This window comes from Macrobrachium rosenbergii, chromosome 41, assembly GCF_040412425.1.
Source record: "Macrobrachium rosenbergii isolate ZJJX-2024 chromosome 41, ASM4041242v1, whole genome shotgun sequence".
In the NCBI taxonomy this organism is placed as follows: Eukaryota; Metazoa; Arthropoda; class Malacostraca; order Decapoda; family Palaemonidae; genus Macrobrachium; species Macrobrachium rosenbergii.
This window is the reverse complement of record NC_089781.1, coordinates 34066832-34084247: the sequence shown is the minus strand read 5'-3', so window position 1 is coordinate 34084247 and position 17416 is coordinate 34066832. Positions and strand designations below refer to the sequence as shown.

Below are 17416 nucleotides of genomic sequence, written 5' to 3'. Positions count from 1 at the left end.
CACATATATGTATATGTATTTATAACAATGGTATACACTGTTATTTTATTTTCTTTATGTAATGATATATATATGTATATATCTTTCAATTTCATTGATATATATATATATATATATATATATATATATAAATATATATTATTATAAATCCCTTTCATTTATGATGCATTTTCACTACATACATTATATTTATGATATTTTCATTTAATAAGACATTATACTTATGACATTTTATTCTGTAAGATTTTTCACTATATATATTTATGATATTTTTAGTTCAACACCATTATACATACATATAACATATTTAACTAAATTTATGTTTTTCTAATTATATCTTTTGTTTACAACATTATCTCCACCATTTTCATGTCTTAATAATTATCTATTCTTTTATTGACCATGGATCTGTTTTTTACTATTTTTATATGATTGGTGAACCACTTTTTTCCTTTAGATCACTTTCATTGATTATCTATATTTGTTTAATTTTAACACTTCTACAACTCTATATGGTCCAGTGAATTTGGGAGATACCTTTACATTAGGCCCTTTAGAACATGATTTTGTACAGAACCTGAGTACCTACTTTAATGTCTGGTTTAATGGTATTTTTTATTATATTTGGCATGAGTATTATGACCCCTTTTAATTTTTCCCTTGTTTTCATTGGTTGTTTCATAAGTATGTCTGGTCTTCCATGCAACATAGTCATCATAGTTATAAGTATGTTTGGGTGGTGTTGCATCATCTAATAATGTGTTAGGCATTCTTTTCCTGATAACCATATAGTAAAAAAGTGTGGAGATTCTCCTACTGTCTCATTTACAGTATTATTCAATGTAAATGTAACGTCTTCTAATGCTAAGTCCCAATCTTCTGTCCGTAGGTTTAACTAAAGTTTTCAGGATATCCTTTATTTTACAATTAGTTTGTTCTACTGCTCCATTAGAACTTGGTTTATAAGCTGTTATTTGACATTTAATTTATTTCATAAAATTCACATATTTTCTTTAAAAGATCACTAGTAAAATCAGCAGCATTGTCTGAAAGAAGAACTTGTGGACATGAATGTCTTGTGATAATTCTAGATTTAAGAGCCTCTGCTACTGTAGCTGCATCTCTATTTCTTACTGGTACTATTTCTACATATTTAGTTAAATAGTCTAAGAAGACTAATATTTGTCTATTTCCTCTAATAGTGGTTGGAAATGGACCTAAAAAGTCTATTGTGACTACCTGAAAGGGATTTAATTCTGATGAATATTTTCTAGTGGAGCTTTAAGATTTACGTTACCTTTATTTAAGTTACTAACTATACAGTTTTGTACTAAGTTTTTGGCATCTTCACTACAATGTGGCCAAAAATAATTTCTGGTTATGATTCTGCTTCTCTTTTTAATTCCTGGATGTTCTGCTAACTTATATGAGTGTGTTAGTTCTAAAAATTCTCTGACTAATGTTTTTGGGATGTATAGACAAGAACAACCATTCTTCTCTGTTGGCTTTTTATACAAAACTCCATTTATCGATTCAAAATCAGGTTTTAAGGATTCATCTGTCATTAACTACCCTTCTATCTGTCTGATTTCTACATCATTTTCTTGTATTTCACTCTTTCTAGATCTAAATCTACTACCTGACAACTAAAACAAAAGGTATTAGTGGCAATGCAATTTTCTGGTTCCTCTTGAGATCTGGATAAGGCATCTGCTAAGGTGTTAAATTTCCCTGGAATATACCTGAATTCTGGGGCAAATTCTAATACACTAATGAACCATCTACTGAAGTTCATGTCGTTGGTAAAGGCTTTCTTTTTAAATTAGTCACAAATGGGTTTGTGATCAGTAAGCACTTTACCTTTATGACCTAAAAGTATGTGTCTAAATTTCCTTAAACCCCAATATAAAGCTAAACATTCTCTTTCTGTACTATAATCTACTGCAGTTTCAAAACTCTACTGGATTTAAAACTCTACTAGCATTCTATTTTGCCTTTTGCTAATTGCTCCTAGTCCTGTACTTGAGGTACCACAAGCTAAGTAGAAGTCTTTGGAAAAATCTGGATAAACTATAACAGGGTTCCTGGTCATTTTGTTCTTTAGTGTTTGAAAGGCTGGTTTTTGTTTATCCTTCCATTCATAATTAATGTCCTTCTTTGTAGGTTCTGTTAAAGGTTTGGCTATAGCAGCAAAACCCTTTATAAAAGGTCTATAATAACCTACCATACCTAGGAACCTTCTTAATGCTTTCAAATTAGTAGGAGCTGGGTAATCAACTATTGCCTTTATTTTACCTGTCTGCATGCGCGGTCCATCTTCACTAATTACATGACCCAGGTATTCTAAGGATTTCATCAGAAATTGGCATTTCTTTAATTTTATTTTTAGTCCTTTGATTCTTAATCTCTCTAGGACCATTTCTAATGTTCTGAGGTGACTTTCTAAGTCTTTGCTAAAAATTATTACATCATCTAAGTATACTGCAACATTTTCTATGTCCCCTAGAATTTGTAGCATTAATATGACAAATGTTAATGGGGCTGATGTTAGTCCAAATGCCATTACTTCAAACTGTAAATGTTCTTTATGTGTGCTGAAGGCTGTGAATGGTTTCGATTCTTCATCTAAAGGTACTTGCCAATATCCACTAAGCAAATCTAAAGATGAAAGTATTTTGGACCCTCCTAATTGAGCTAACATGTCCTGGATTACTGGCATCGGCATTCTATCTGGAACTGTGTTGGAATTTAACTTCCTGTAATCTATTACAAGTCTCCAACTACATCTTTCTTTGGAACAAGCACAAAGGGGAATTATATGGAGATTTAGAAGGAATTACTACTCCATCTTTCATTTCCTCTATCAACTTGTCAACTACAGTATGGGTCTCTGGCTTCCTGGTAATCTGTAATCAGGAATGAAAAATGGCTTGGCTCCATCATCTAACAAAATTCTGTGTTGTAGAACATTTGTTCTTCCTAGTTTATCTCCTTCTATAGCTATTATATTTCTGTATTTCTCTAACACCTGAATTACCTTGTGTCTATTTTCTGGAAAATCTGTTTTGTTCACTTCCAAATTTATTTGAGAGTTTTGGCCAGTTATAGAGAAAAATGCTTTTTCTTCTATTGTTAGTAAAGGATTGTCAATAGGGATTCTTATGCAAAAGACAATGCCTGCATATAGTGTTAGTCTGATATCTGAATAATTTTGGACATAAACTTCGCAGCTATTATTGTTCATGTGGACTAGTGAATTATCCATTCTGACAAAATCTAGCAATTCTTCATTCAATAATAGAATATCATTACCCTTTACATCCTCTTTTGATCTCAAATATATCTTTGTTAAACATTTTGCATACAAAGTTACTGCTCTGTTGAGCATAAATTGTACTTTATCATCATCAGCTGTGCTAACATAACATATTTCCTCTTCTTTTGTGTCTAAAAAATAGCAAAGTTCTGCATCTCCAGTGGTTTCTTCTGTTACTTCTATTACATTATTTATGTCTGATTTATTAATTTTATCTAAGAGCAATACTTCATTTAGTATTTTTCCTTCACAATTCATTACTACACAGCTGCAATCATAAGTATAGGCGCATTGATTTTCGTTAGATTCAGTGTTTTGGTGATCACCATTATTCATATCTGAGTAATTATTGATATTGGAGTATATATCATCTATATGTGTATTGTTGAAATGTGCACTTCTCAACAATTCTGTATTCTGGGATCGTGGGAATTCCTCTTTGCTATCTGTTTTCATTTTATCTTGCTTGTTCTGGTTACTTATGTCTTTCCTGTATGTTCATCTTGCTTGTTGAAACTGTCTCAGACAAATTGATCAGATTTGGGTGAAACTTTTCTTCGTCAAGCATAAAACATACGCTCTTCTGATTACCCTGTTTCAGGCTAATCTTGCCTTCACTACAATCTAATATCATTCCACATCTCTTCATTGACTTAATGAGAACAATGCTTGTGTGGGGTAAAAATATGTTATCTAAAACTAGGAAACTTTCAATAAATTTATGTGATAATATCTCTTATTCTAAGTTTATATTTCCTAGACTTTTAATCTGTTTCCCTGCTACTCCTTCTATTACTGTACTTTGACTCTGAATCTGAGTTTCTGCAATGCCAAAGTTATTTTATCAATTACATTTACAGTACTACCTGAATCAATGAGTACTGTACAGGTCTTTCCATTTATTGGAATTTTTACTATTGGCAGCTTCTTTCTATTTATTCTTTCCTCTTTCATGGAAAATATTACTTCTTTAGTAGGTACATAGGAAAATGCAGATGAACCTTCATTTTCCATTGTAACTATTTCTTCTTTATCTCTTTTATCTCCTTGAAGTGATTCCCTTTCTTTTCTCTGTAGAGGGGTTAATTGTCACTGGTTAGATGCTTTATTTATTTTCAGGCGACTGTTACTTATCTCTACAGTCTCTTTATTGGCCTCCTTATTATTGAACCAACAGTATTTAGTTAAATGTCCGATCTTTTTGTAAACTGCACATATTTTAGGCTTTCCGCATTCATTAGTGGAATGGTTTGTATACCCGCAGTTCTCACATGTTAATTTTGGTCTAGCTCCGTGAGCTGCATAATTCTCTGGTTTGGAGTTATTTGTATTTGGATATTGACCATTACGATATCTCATGGGTGGACTGTGGAATAGTCTATTCCTCGGCTGATTTTGTCTTCCCTTCTGGTTTGGATTCCACTTCTTCTAGTATTTGTACATAGTTCCTTTGAAAGGAAGTTTGTCTATTCCCTACTTGTCTGGAATTATCATTGTACATATTATTTCTTTTATATGGCTCATTGGTATTTCTGCCTTTCCTTTCGTTTTTGGGTTTCTGTTACCCCTACAAATTCCTTGGAAAAATCTCTTTCTTCTGAATTTCCTGTCTCACTGCTATTAAACGTTTAAGGCTATCACTTTTTAGAATCAATTTTGACTTTCTTGAAAGCCTTCTTTTCTTTTTCTCCAATTACATTATACATTGTGCCAAATGATAAGTAATTTGACATATATCTTAAACTAACTAAATCAGTTTCTCCATCACCAAAAGCATTCTTATCTCCTATGGTAATGTTTGTTTTTCTTAAGTCTTTTATCACTTTGTGTCTTACTTCTTCCATATCAGTGTGAAGGTTTGCTACTGATCCCCTGTCATAATGTTGGTTGATGAATCTATTAATATTATATAAGGCATCACTTTGACTCACTGGTTCCTATACTGATATACAGATTCTTTTAAACTCAGCACATGTGGTTATGTTGTTGAATCTAACTGAATTCAAAGTTCTGTGTGCATCACCCTTTTCTGAACTAACCAAAGGCAAGGCTTCATTTATCTTTGTTCTTTCATCTGTTACTCTATTTGTGGAGATACAACTGTCTGCATCCGCTAACCACTGGTTCACAGAATATGATTCTAATCTAATTTTGCCAGAATTGAACTTACCACTCGTCCACAGAACTGTGTGGCTTGCATAATGATTGCTGCTGCTTGCGCCATGGTTCTAAATTGAAATGTGTTAGTATGGGTAGTGTTATTATTATTGCTACTTGTGTTAGTACTACCTTGAGTAAATGATATTAGTGAACTTGGTGCTGAATTCGACTTTGTCTATCTGCTATTCTGTAAGTAAATGATAAGGGCTATTTCTAATTGCATTCTTCAATCCATCGGACGCTGCATTACACTGAGAGAGAGAGAGAGAGAGAGAGAGAGAGAGAGAGAGAGAGAGAGAGAGAGAGAGAGAGAGAGAGAGAGAGATGGGGGGCAAAACAGGATATGTTATATAAAAGCAAAGGTGTCATGAATAGGTAGCCAAACATTGGCGTGGCACTGTAAAAGTTAATCACATCGAAATTGTTAAACAACCTCACCTGTGAAGCTTAAGCTATGCAAATCGGGCTGAAATCTTAGATTTCCAGTGATGTAATTAGTTCCACCTACTAAGGAGGAGTTAATTGTTCTGATTACACCCAGAGGAAGTCTTTAGATAACTTCAACCAATTAAGCATCAACAAAGGTGGGGGCAGAAACAAGATCCCAGCCCACTAGGGGTTGGACAACTAACTTCCAGAAATCTTTAAAAAATCCAGCAGAGCAGAGAAGAGAATTAAAGACAGAAGAGCAGAAAAGAGAAGTAAAGACAGCAGAGCAGAGAAGAGAAGTAAAGACAGCAGACGCGAGAAAGACGAGACAAGGAGCAGTTAAGGCACAAAGAAGAAGGCGTGAGGTTGCATGCCTCACCAACTGTGGGTTGATATAAGAAGACAGGCTCAAATGACTTGCCCTATATTTTGTACTGCAGATCACCTTGTACTTCTATTGTAAAGTTATTTCTTTGGTGCTAATGAAGAAAGAAAAATCAATTGTGTCTTCTTAAAGCCTCCTGGGAAAACTACGCTACTACATAAAGTTAGAAAGATCAACATCTATAAAGAAGTAATCTTCTTAAACGAATAGCAGATATAAACAGAAAGCATAAATAAAAGAACATTACATAACTCTTAAAAACATAGACATACATACTTCTAAGCCTTCCAGCCAAAACAGAGAGAAAGAAAGTTACCACTACAACCTATATTCAACAAGGCTGGCTAGGGTAAAAGAGAGAGAGAGAGTTATCTCTTTAATCTCTCTGACAACAGAAAATTTATATGTATGTTTTTGTCTTCCAAAAGATATATTACCTTTTACTAAAAATTCTAAAACACTAAGAACACACACTGCAAACAGTATCTTTGAGAGACCCAGAGAGAGAGAGAGAGAGAGAGAGATCTTTGAGAGAGAGAGAGAGAGAGAGAGAGAGAGAGAGAGAGAGAGAGAGAGAGAGAGAGATTTATCTCTTTAATCTCTTACAATCAAAAAATTTTATACGTTTGTTCTTTGTCTTCCAAAGATGTATTACCTTTACTAAACCTTTTCCTGAGAGAGAGAGAGAGAGAGAGAGAGAGAGAGAGAGAGAGAGAGAGAGAGAGAGAGAGAGAGAGAGAGATTAAGAGAGAGAGAGAGTTAACTCACTTTTATATTGGAAAATTGATCTCCATGAGCTTCTGAGGGCAACAATTCTTCCCCTCTGGCCAATATGTCAAACTGTCAAGTAAATTGACATTTACCCTCACCCATCCTTTCATAAGTCAGCATAAAAAGACTGGGAATCACTATTTGTTTGTTTAAAATGTTAAGTAATTTACTACACAAAATGCATGGAAAATATTATATTTTATGTATTATTACTATTATTATTACTATTTAATCTTATTATTATTTGAAAATTAGTACTTATTAGATAAATCATTTATTTATCATACAAAAGAGACATACGTACATGTTACAGGTCAGAAAAATTCTCTCATCTAAATGAATGAGAGAGAGAGAGAGAGAGAGAGAGAGAGAGAGAGAGAGAGAGAGAGAGAGAGAGATTTTTAGAGAAGAAGAATTATTTTTTTCAATGTTATTATTTAATCTAAATAAACTTAATATTGTTTGAAAATTAGTACTGTAAAACATTATTTCATCATTACATATACCCTCTAAAAATGGTTATACTATCATTCTGAAACACTTATGTATCATTTTAATATAATTTCAGTAAAACTTTAATATAATTTTAATATTTCAATATTATCAATTCTGAGCATCTATCTTCGCTTTAATGAGGTCGGGTCCATCCTGAATGGAGGGGAGAAAACAAGTTTCTCTCTCTCTTTGAGTTAAGTATTATTTAATCTTACAGTATTATTATTATTATTATTATTATTATTATTATTATTATTATTATTATTATTATTATTATCTGAAAATTAGTAAATCATCTATCATAAAAATATATATTTAGTCATGAAAATAACATCAAAATACATAATTATTGAATATTTCTCAACGAAAAAGTCTGCGAATTACTGAATTTTTTGCAAATAACTTATAGAGATGTTCCACAGAAAATCCTGCAAAATCGGGGAGTCTGCGAACTGTGGGAACGCGAATACAGGGGGGTTTACTGCACTACCAAAGTGCCCAGATCTCATTTTCATGGGTAGTTCTCAAAAGTTTATTATTATTATTATTATTATTATTATTATTATTATTATTATTATTATTATTATTATTATTATTATTATTATTAATTATTATTAATTATTATTATTATTATTATTATTATTATTATTATTATTATTATTATTATTATTATTTTTATTTTGTTTTGTTTTTGTTATTATTATTATTACTATTATTATTATTATTATTATTATCATTATTATTATTATTATTAGGCCACTAGGTGGCACTGTTAATTTTACAAGGCTTACCATAAACAAATAAAAAGGATGAAATGCAGAAAGCATACTAACAATGCAACTGAGGCAAAAGAGCAGCTACAAAGAGCCTGCAAAACTGTAGTCTCTGGCCTCAAAAGAAGAATTACGATACAAATACCATGAATAACAATACTTACAGTTTTACAAGTGTGCAGAAGGTGCATCTGGTCTTGCAGGTGGAACTGTGGTTACATTCCTAGACCCACCATGATCACAATCTTCTTCATCTGATGTATCACCACAGTCATCCAAGCCATCACATCGCCACCAAAATGGAATACAATTTGCATTACGACAACGAAACATAAGAGCAGTGCAATTTACGCTTGTAGGAGGAACCAGCGGACCGAATGGTATCAAAGGTGGTGCAGTCGTAATGGGGATATCACCACAATCTACCTCGTCAGACTTATCATGACAATCAGCTTCCCCATCACACCTCCAGGTCCTGTTGATTACAATCATACAGAAAATACCATTAGAATTGTATTCCTTTACGGAGAATCTCTAAATTAAAGCGTCAGTACCATAATTATTATTACAAATTAGTTTACAGAGGTATCTCTGAATCATTAGTATCATATTTATCATGACATTAGTTTAAACTACGTCATAAATCTTAAGAATCACTGGGCTCACCCAAGGAATTAGGTTTAAAATTGAAAGAAAAATATTAGCACCATCTACACTGTGTTACTATCAAACCCCTTTGACAATTTTCTCCCATATATACACGAAATAAAATTTACCCATATACATACATGTCTTGTTAAAACAAAAGGAAATTAAACTATACAAAACAAACAGCAACATATAAATTTGAGTATACAATTAATCTCACTTTTCTAAAGTACATGTGATGAATTACAATCCAGGAATATCAGCTGTTAATTCCAAGTATCGAACACTAAATATCCCATGTACTGGAAGTAACTTTTTTTTTTTATGATTCCTCTTCAGGCACCTGACAAGTTCAAGTGAAAATTTTACTTCAGTAGAACCTCTTATTTGGATTTGCATTGAGGTTATTAGTGGTAAACCTTACTCCACAATCTTATTAGTGGTAAACCTTACTCCACACTCTTAAGGCCCTAAGTAAATAGTTTAAAGAACAAATTGTATAAAAGAACTCAGTTTAAACAATTAATTGTACCACCCAGCAAAGTAAAGAAAGTAAAAAAGATAAAGAAGAACAAAATAACCCCAATAAAAAAAATATAATTTTTATAAGATAGCTTAATCTGATGAACAAGTCAACCTTGAATTGGTTCTAATTGAAAAAAATTCTTCATAACTGATAGGTGAAAACTAGAGTAAACCACTAATCTAGACAGGTAAGCTGAAAAAACAGGAAAAGCCCAAATAAAAGTTACAAAATAATAATGATTTTTTAAGATAAAATAAATTTTTAGGTACTTTACCTGCAACTACTTGGAGCAGGCTCGACAAGCGTTAAATTTAAAACAATCATTAAACAATAGTTACTTCCCACCTTTGTAGGGTGAGGGTAGGTCAGCTATGTTTCAGTTGCTCATTCTACTCTTAATCTCTTAAGAGGGGATGAGGGAGGGTTTCAATGATAGAGGGTCAGTACCTAAAAAATTTATTCTATCATAAAAATCATTATTTTTTAAGGTGAAACTTACCCTCTATCATTTAGCTGACTCAACATTGTGTGCTGGAGGTGGACAAGGGATTCTCTATAACCGAATTATCAGATATCATTATAAATATCCTCATTGCTGTTCACCCGATGAATGTGACCCCATGGCAAATACTTGTCAGATGGGGGTCTTCACCGAGCGAGGTCCACTCTCTTAGGAGGTGGAACATGAACCCCGAATGTGGCCACTGGTTGAAGATGTGCAACGCAGAATGGCAATTTATTGGCCCCTGTGCCTCAGGCCAGCAGCACTAACGGGAGCTACAACCACAGCTAAACTATGATCCCTCAAGAGTTACCACCTACCTAATCGAGCTGCTGTGGTACCTCACACCCGAAAACAAAATGCCCAAATTGAAAGAAAAGTGGTACTTAATCAGCTCAGGGTAGCTTTCTCCAATGAGGAGCTTTCTCCAATGAGGAGCAATGGCTCTGCAACATTAAACAACATAATTTACTCAAACAAAAAAACAAAAAAAAAAAAGAGAGACTTTGTTTGCCCTCATCCAAGAACAAACAAAGCAAGGACAACTCCAGTGTTTAAAATGATCCATATAAATAAAAAAAGGAGTAAACCACTGTGTATGAACTCAAAAAGGAGGTAGCTAGAGAGAACCCTACCTGTTTGTGACACATAACGGGAAGACTAGGAGATAACCTCCCCTGCCGAAACCAGATGTGCTACAGTATGGCAGTCTTCATACTGGATCTCTACCTCCCTCAAGTAGTTGGAAGCGAATACAGAGCTACACCTCCACTGTGCTACCAAGACTAAACAGTCTAGAGAGAGGTGTTGGTGAAAACTAATAGATGCAGCTGCTGCTCTGACATCATGTGGTTTCACCTTCAAAAGGGGACAAACCTCTAGAGAGACTGCATGGCGTGCCTCCGAAATTAAGGACTTAATCAAGAAAGCCATGGCATTTTTAAACATAAGAACCTTAGGCTTCCTGACTGAACAAAATAGGTTTCTACACTGCTTCCTTACAGGTTTATGACTGGACGTATAATATTTCACAGCCCTCCTTCTTCAGGAGTTAGAGTTTCTGGCAAAGGGATAGAGAAAACTCTAGGAAGAGCTTTGGCCTTAACATCACTCTTGACATGAAAGGAAACCAGAAAAGATAATTCTGCACCAGTATGAGAAAACCTACAAATGATATCACTTGCAATTCACATATTCTTTTGGCCGAAGCCAAGGCCACAGGAAAGAGGGTTTTCAAAGAAAGAGCCTTGAGAGAAGCCTATCTCAGGGGCTCAAAAGGAGGGCCTTTAAGGTGTCATAAGACAATATCTAAGTTCCATAAATGAGGTTTCTGAAGAACTTTCAGCATTTCCAGTCGAAAAGAGCAAACAGTTTCATGTAAGTCACCATCCTTTCCAGTATGCCTTAAAACAGAAGCCAGCATGGATTTACAGCCTTTGATGGAGGAAACAGACAAACCTTTAGCATATCTTAAGAATTGTAGAAAATTACATTATCAATGCTGGTTCGAAGACATGAAATCCCCAGGACTTGCACCATGAACTATATAGTTCCCACTGTTTCTGATATAATATATTAGTGGACTTTCTCCTTGCAGCAAGGATGGAGTCTCTAGACAACTTCGAAAAGCCTCTAGCTCTGAAAAGCTTGTCGACAGTTTCCAAGCGGTTAGATGAAGCGTGTTGATATTTCTGTGTAGCCTCCGTCCCTGTCTGTTGAAGTAGATTTGTCCTAAAGGGTGACTGTCTGGGAACTTCTATTGACATTTCTAGAAGGTCTGTGAACCAATGCCTCCTCAGCCACCAAGGCACAATTAGAATCATCGTGGTGTTTCAGGATTCTCTTAACTTCTTGAGTACTTCCTTCAAAAGCAGAAACTCAGGGAAAGCATATACGAATAGGCTTATCCAGTCCAAAGACATAGCGTCTACTGCCCAGGCTTGGGGGCCCAGAACTGGTGAGAAATACAACTGGAGACGATGATTTAGCTTCACTGCAAAGAGATCGATGGGAGGTCGGCCGAACTCTTTCTAAATTGCCTCACACACAGTCTGGTTTAAAGTGGGAGAGTACCTGTCCTGGATGACTCAGCATGTCTTTCAGAACATTCAATCGACCGGGTACAAACTGGGGCATTAGGAAAATGTTCCTCTCCTTGGTCCAGCAGAGTAAATCCATGGTAATGGCTACTAACGTTTCTGACTTTGTGCCCCCTTGTCGTCTTAGGTACGAGAGAGACGTTGAGTTGTCTGAGAAGACAGAAATTACTTTGTTTGTCAATGGACTTACCAGCCTCTGCAGCTCCCCTGACAACTCCTTGCAGTTTATGTGCATATTTTTCTCAACTGGTGATCATATTCCGGAAGCAACCTGACTCCCCATAACTATACCCTAGCCCTATTCCAAGGCATCTGAATACAGTGAGAGATCTGGGCTCGGGGACTCTAGAGACTTCCCTGCAAGCTGTATCTCTTTGGACATCCACCAACGAAGGTAAGGGGAACAGATTTGGGTTCCAGGGCACTAACTCGTGGATTGGCTGTGACACACTGTGCCAGTACCTCCTCAAGTGCAACTGAAATGATCTTATCCATAGTTGAGCACCTGGGACTAACTTCTCCAGAGATGACATGTGACCTAACAGAGACAGCCAGCATTTGGTTGGCATGCTTGCTGAGGAGGCAAATTCGCTTGAAGAAATCAAAACTCAGAATATTGTCAAAAGAAAAGGAGCCTAGGCACATACACTTACTACCTGAATACCTAACTAATGACTCCGGACTTGAGGCAGCTGGAAGCACAACAGCATCATTTGCTGCCGAACGCGACTGGTTACTGGTTCGGACGAATCACTGTAACAACCTTGGGAAAACATTCGAAAGCGATGGCCTTGACCTTTTCACCCTACCATGAATGTCTTTAGGTGAGCACAATTTGCATTTGTCCACTGTGGACCGAGAAGCAAAGGCAGGACACAGAGGGCACAGCCCATGAACATCATAGGATGTCAGTCATCGTTTGGGAACCCTGGGACTACCAGTCCTGTCGGCAGGAGGAGCCGATGGGACAGACAAGGCTGTGTCCGCGGAGTTGCCAATGCACTACATACATTAGATGCAAAAGATTCAAGCTTGTTACATAAAAATTCAATCTTAGATTTAAAGAATATCAGACTGCATTGAACCTAACCTACTACCCTAAGCTAACTTAGTGGGTGTAGGATGTGAACTCATTAGAGAAGAAGAATCAATAGCTCTATCTATCTCTTGATCAGAGACTAATTCTAAGGAAGGCTTAGATGCAAGACTAGATGTTCTCTTTACACTCTAAGCCTATCCTTCTCTCTTTTAATAAGATACGCTAACATCTTCTCTATCTCTTGCAAAGACCAATCCCTGCAATGGTCACAACGGTTGTCCGAATCACACGTTACCTCACGATGATCAATGCATAAATCATGTGTGTCGTACTTAAAAAAAACTAATCTGGTCTTGCAACCACTTATCTTACAAAATCTAAGATTGGTTGATTGATTTATAGATTTTAGGCATACATGCCAAGCACTGGGACAACTAAGAGATCTAGGAGACTTTGATAAGGAAGATTAAGAAGAAGAATCCATAATGAAAAAAACAACCAAGGTCTAGACGACCCAAGTCGATAACCATGAAAAAACACACAAAAACTCAGAGCACTTGTCTACACTGACGTCCAATTTTGCTGACAAGAGTAGAATGAGCAACCAAAACATTCGTTGTCCTACCCCGACCCTACAAAGGGCGGGATAGTAACTATTGGGATCATTCGTTAACGATTGTTTCAATTTTAACACTTGTCAAACCCGCACTAAGTAGTCGCAGATAAAGCTAAATTATAGAGGGTATAAGTTTCACCTAAAAAATTAAAAGCAATGCAACTGGGGCTAATGGACCCACTAAAAAAACCCTTTAGTTATTAACACTACAACTAGTCATGCCAAGCACACCACACATTTAATCCTCCGAGGTTACGGAGAATGAAGATGATAAAGTTAGCTTTGTAAAAAAGTAAGCATTGCAATTAACTAGATATCACAGCAAAACTACAAAGGATTCCCATGACAAATAGCAATAACCAAGGATATACAGTGTATTTCTCTCATATATCTAATGCCAAGTAACATATCCTCAACATTTGCCTCAGTCAAACATACTAAACAGCACTCACTAATTAACATCTCACCCCAGGCAATTGGATAAGTCTTATTTCCCCATTAACAAGTCTGCCTAATCCCTACAATGGGGCACAGCTTGCTGGGTGTTATTTTTCCTTTGTTGCCTTGGGAAGCTTTTTACTCAGCTGACTAACTTTTGACTTCGCATTGCCCAGATTTTGACCCCTCATTTCAGAAGGCATCCTTAAGGTCAACCTACGATTTTAGAAAGGAGTCCTAGTAGTTTGGGTAAAATACTAGAAAAGTTACTATCTTATTTTAATACAAAAGCTTCTCAGTCTCCAAGAGTTATGCTATAAATAAAAACTGTAACTTAAATCACTGCCATAAAATAAAATGGTAAGAGATGCATACAATTACTTGCCTACAGTAATTCGAAAAACCATGCTCTTTTAGTAATTTGACATGAACAATTTCATTTATTAGATAATAAAACATAAAACTACCTTGATCAAAATTAGTCTCACAAGTAACAATCTGTTGCCAAATTTCCCTATACCATATAGCTATCTCCTTCCACATCATCCAGATTGCAGCTACTCTTTCTTATTGTCCAAAGGTTAAATATTGTACCTCTTCCAGAACCTGCCCTTCAACTATAAAACAGTTCTCAACTTGTCTCTCTCCCCGTTTGCTCTTATTATAAATTTAAGACCATGAAAAGCTTTTACTCTACATTCCATGCAAATTTTGCAATCCTCAGCATTTTTGTGAGACAACCCTTTACACTCAGTACAGAGTCCACCTCCCGACATCATTCCAGACTGCAAGTCTTATTTCCTGACAGAATTTTATTACCTTACTTTCACTCAAATCCCTGTAACCTTTGTTTTGCTAACATTAACTCTCAATCTTCTCTCCGTTTTGCCATTCCACCTTCTTAACATCTTCAACTCTTCTGATTCTTCTGTAACACTAGGTCACCTGCATATCGCAGCTCCTAAGGGCCTCACCTTCTATACTCCTAGGCAGCGTCCTCTATTACCATGATAAACAGCAAGGGCAAGGGGCTTGGGTCTAACTCTTGATAGACCCCATATTATCTGGATACATTTGCCACTGTTTTTGCACTTGATCTTGTGGTTTTCCATTTTTCAGTCTCAGGAAGGGCTTTTTAACCTATGCAGATGCCATATCTCAATCGTCCCCTTTGGTGTACCAATACCCCCCAATTTGCACTAGTTATTTTCTTATAGAATTGTTCTAGCGACCATGTTCGCCTGAAGTTCAATTTCTCCTTATTCATCTTTTGTATACTTTGCCAGTCATATTTTCATCTTTTCTCAGCAACTTTGCTATATTGAATGTCTCCTCTTCACCCCTTCCCATTATATTCTACTTAACTGAATTCCCCATTTCTGGTAACATCTTTGTTATTTTTACTGTATGTTATGTAATGCATTGTGTAAGCTGTAGTTCTACGTGAGCCAGAATAAGTTAAGCTACAGATTCAACTGAATGATAATTGATCTATATAATGCAATCCTATAAATATTACCTCCCACACAGTAAGAAATTAATGGTTAATTTTATTATAAATGTAGTATTCTGATATATTTTATAGAGTATGCATTATAATATACAAATTAACTTGTTAGTAAAATAATCTCTGTTAACTGACATTTACTAATAAGACAGCCAAAATGCACTAATCATCACTTAGGGAGGAATGGCTCTGGTTCAACTACATGAACCTTCTTCCACAATTGAGATACTGAAATTAAAAATATAAAATATTTGGTCAAAGTAGTAAAAGACCATTTGGAGCAGTTAAGAGTCAAAAGGCAGAGCACAAAGGCTGGTGCTAATGGGACACTTCAAAACCCTTCAGTACTGCAATTAGCATTAAATTAACGAAATGAATTACCCACCTGAATATACACTGTTTACTATTACACTGGAACTGCCAGGATTCACATGTAACATTTGTACAATTTTTTTCATCAAGGCCATCAGCACAATCACTGTCACCATCACAACGCCATGACCCTGGTAGACATCTCCCATCTGAACACGTGAACTCTGTGCCTAACATGAAAAACATTCAAGATTAATGCTGACAAGAAACAAAACGTTAAGGGCTGATATGCAGAGTTCTCAGTATAAATGTTGATAAGTATTTTCTTGCCTGTTATTATCTTTATGTTAACTGTCAAGGACTTCCTAATCATTAAACAAACAAAAATTACAAAATGATGTAATGAGGTCTCACTGCATCATCTGAAAACCGTATCAATATACCAAAAAGGAATGACCACTGACAAAGTCAACATTTGTATACTGGAAAATAACTGTAAAAACATGATGTGAGCTCTGATTAAATAACTGGGAAGCTTTTTATCACAGCATTCATGAGATCACATCCCAAGAATCCTATGACCCAAAACCAACATGTATTTCAAGTAAAGTACTCTAGGAATGAATATATTTAAATCAATATCATATAATAAAAAAATTGGGTTAGAGTAATACCTCAAAAATGTTTTTACAATAAAGCACATTTTTATGATGTTTTTACAATAAAACTAGTTTTCATACAAACTCAAACTCATTCTTCATAAAATAGCATCTGTTTTGGAAGAATCCATGAGCAAAAAGTAAATAGTTCCAAAAAGAATGATTCTACTGCATATGCTCAGCCAACTCCATTACTTGATGTACTTGTTGATGCTCTATTCTTCAGATCCAGTCTCCATCTGAGAGGGTAGGAAGAGGAAGCGAGCACTACATTTCATGATAAATGGGCTCAGTAAAAAACTCTGGTTTATTATAAAAAAAAAAAAAAAAAAAGTCTGTTAACACAAACTCCTTCATTATCAAACATTCAGATCTTTCTACCAGAAGTCCATAAGAAGGGAAAATGGGAAATTGAAGTTAGCAAAGGAAGGTCCCTCTCCCTTTAGTGCAATGAGAATATGGCCAGTAGGAAAAGTTTTGCTAAAAAAAAATTTTGTTGTCTATTAAGTACATCACTTCTATATTTTGACACTTACAAGTCTCAGAAGTGTTAGGATCAACTTCTACCTTGAAATTCATGGCATTCTCAGACTGTGAGCGAGTGCCGCAAAAATCATTTTGTCTTCACACCTAAAACTTATACCTACTCTTCCTGGACTCTTCACACTCCACTTAAAGCTTTTGCTCAAGCTCCAACTATTTATTAATGGTGGTCACATTTTCTGCTAGACAGTTCTCAAC

At 35.3% G+C, this 17416-nt stretch overlaps 2 protein-coding genes across 2 annotated transcripts in view; both read right to left on the bottom strand.

The window, feature by feature from the left end:
• The window catches only part of LOC136826787 (sortilin-related receptor-like), a 330233-nt gene that overhangs the window by 179097 nt on the left and 133720 nt on the right, over positions 1–17416 (bottom strand). The gene's annotated exons all lie outside the window — the stretch shown is intronic.
• Positions 1–17416, bottom strand: part of LOC136826786 (sortilin-related receptor-like) — a 67189-nt gene that overhangs the window by 5563 nt on the left and 44210 nt on the right. The window contains exons 8-9 of the mRNA XM_067084221.1: positions 16090–16246; positions 8494–8804 (exon numbers count right to left, since the gene is read on the bottom strand). Of these exons, the coding sequence (XP_066940322.1) occupies positions 8498–8804; positions 16090–16246 (464 nt within the window). The 3' untranslated portion in view covers positions 8494–8497. The remainder of the gene's footprint in view (positions 1–8493; positions 8805–16089; positions 16247–17416) is intronic.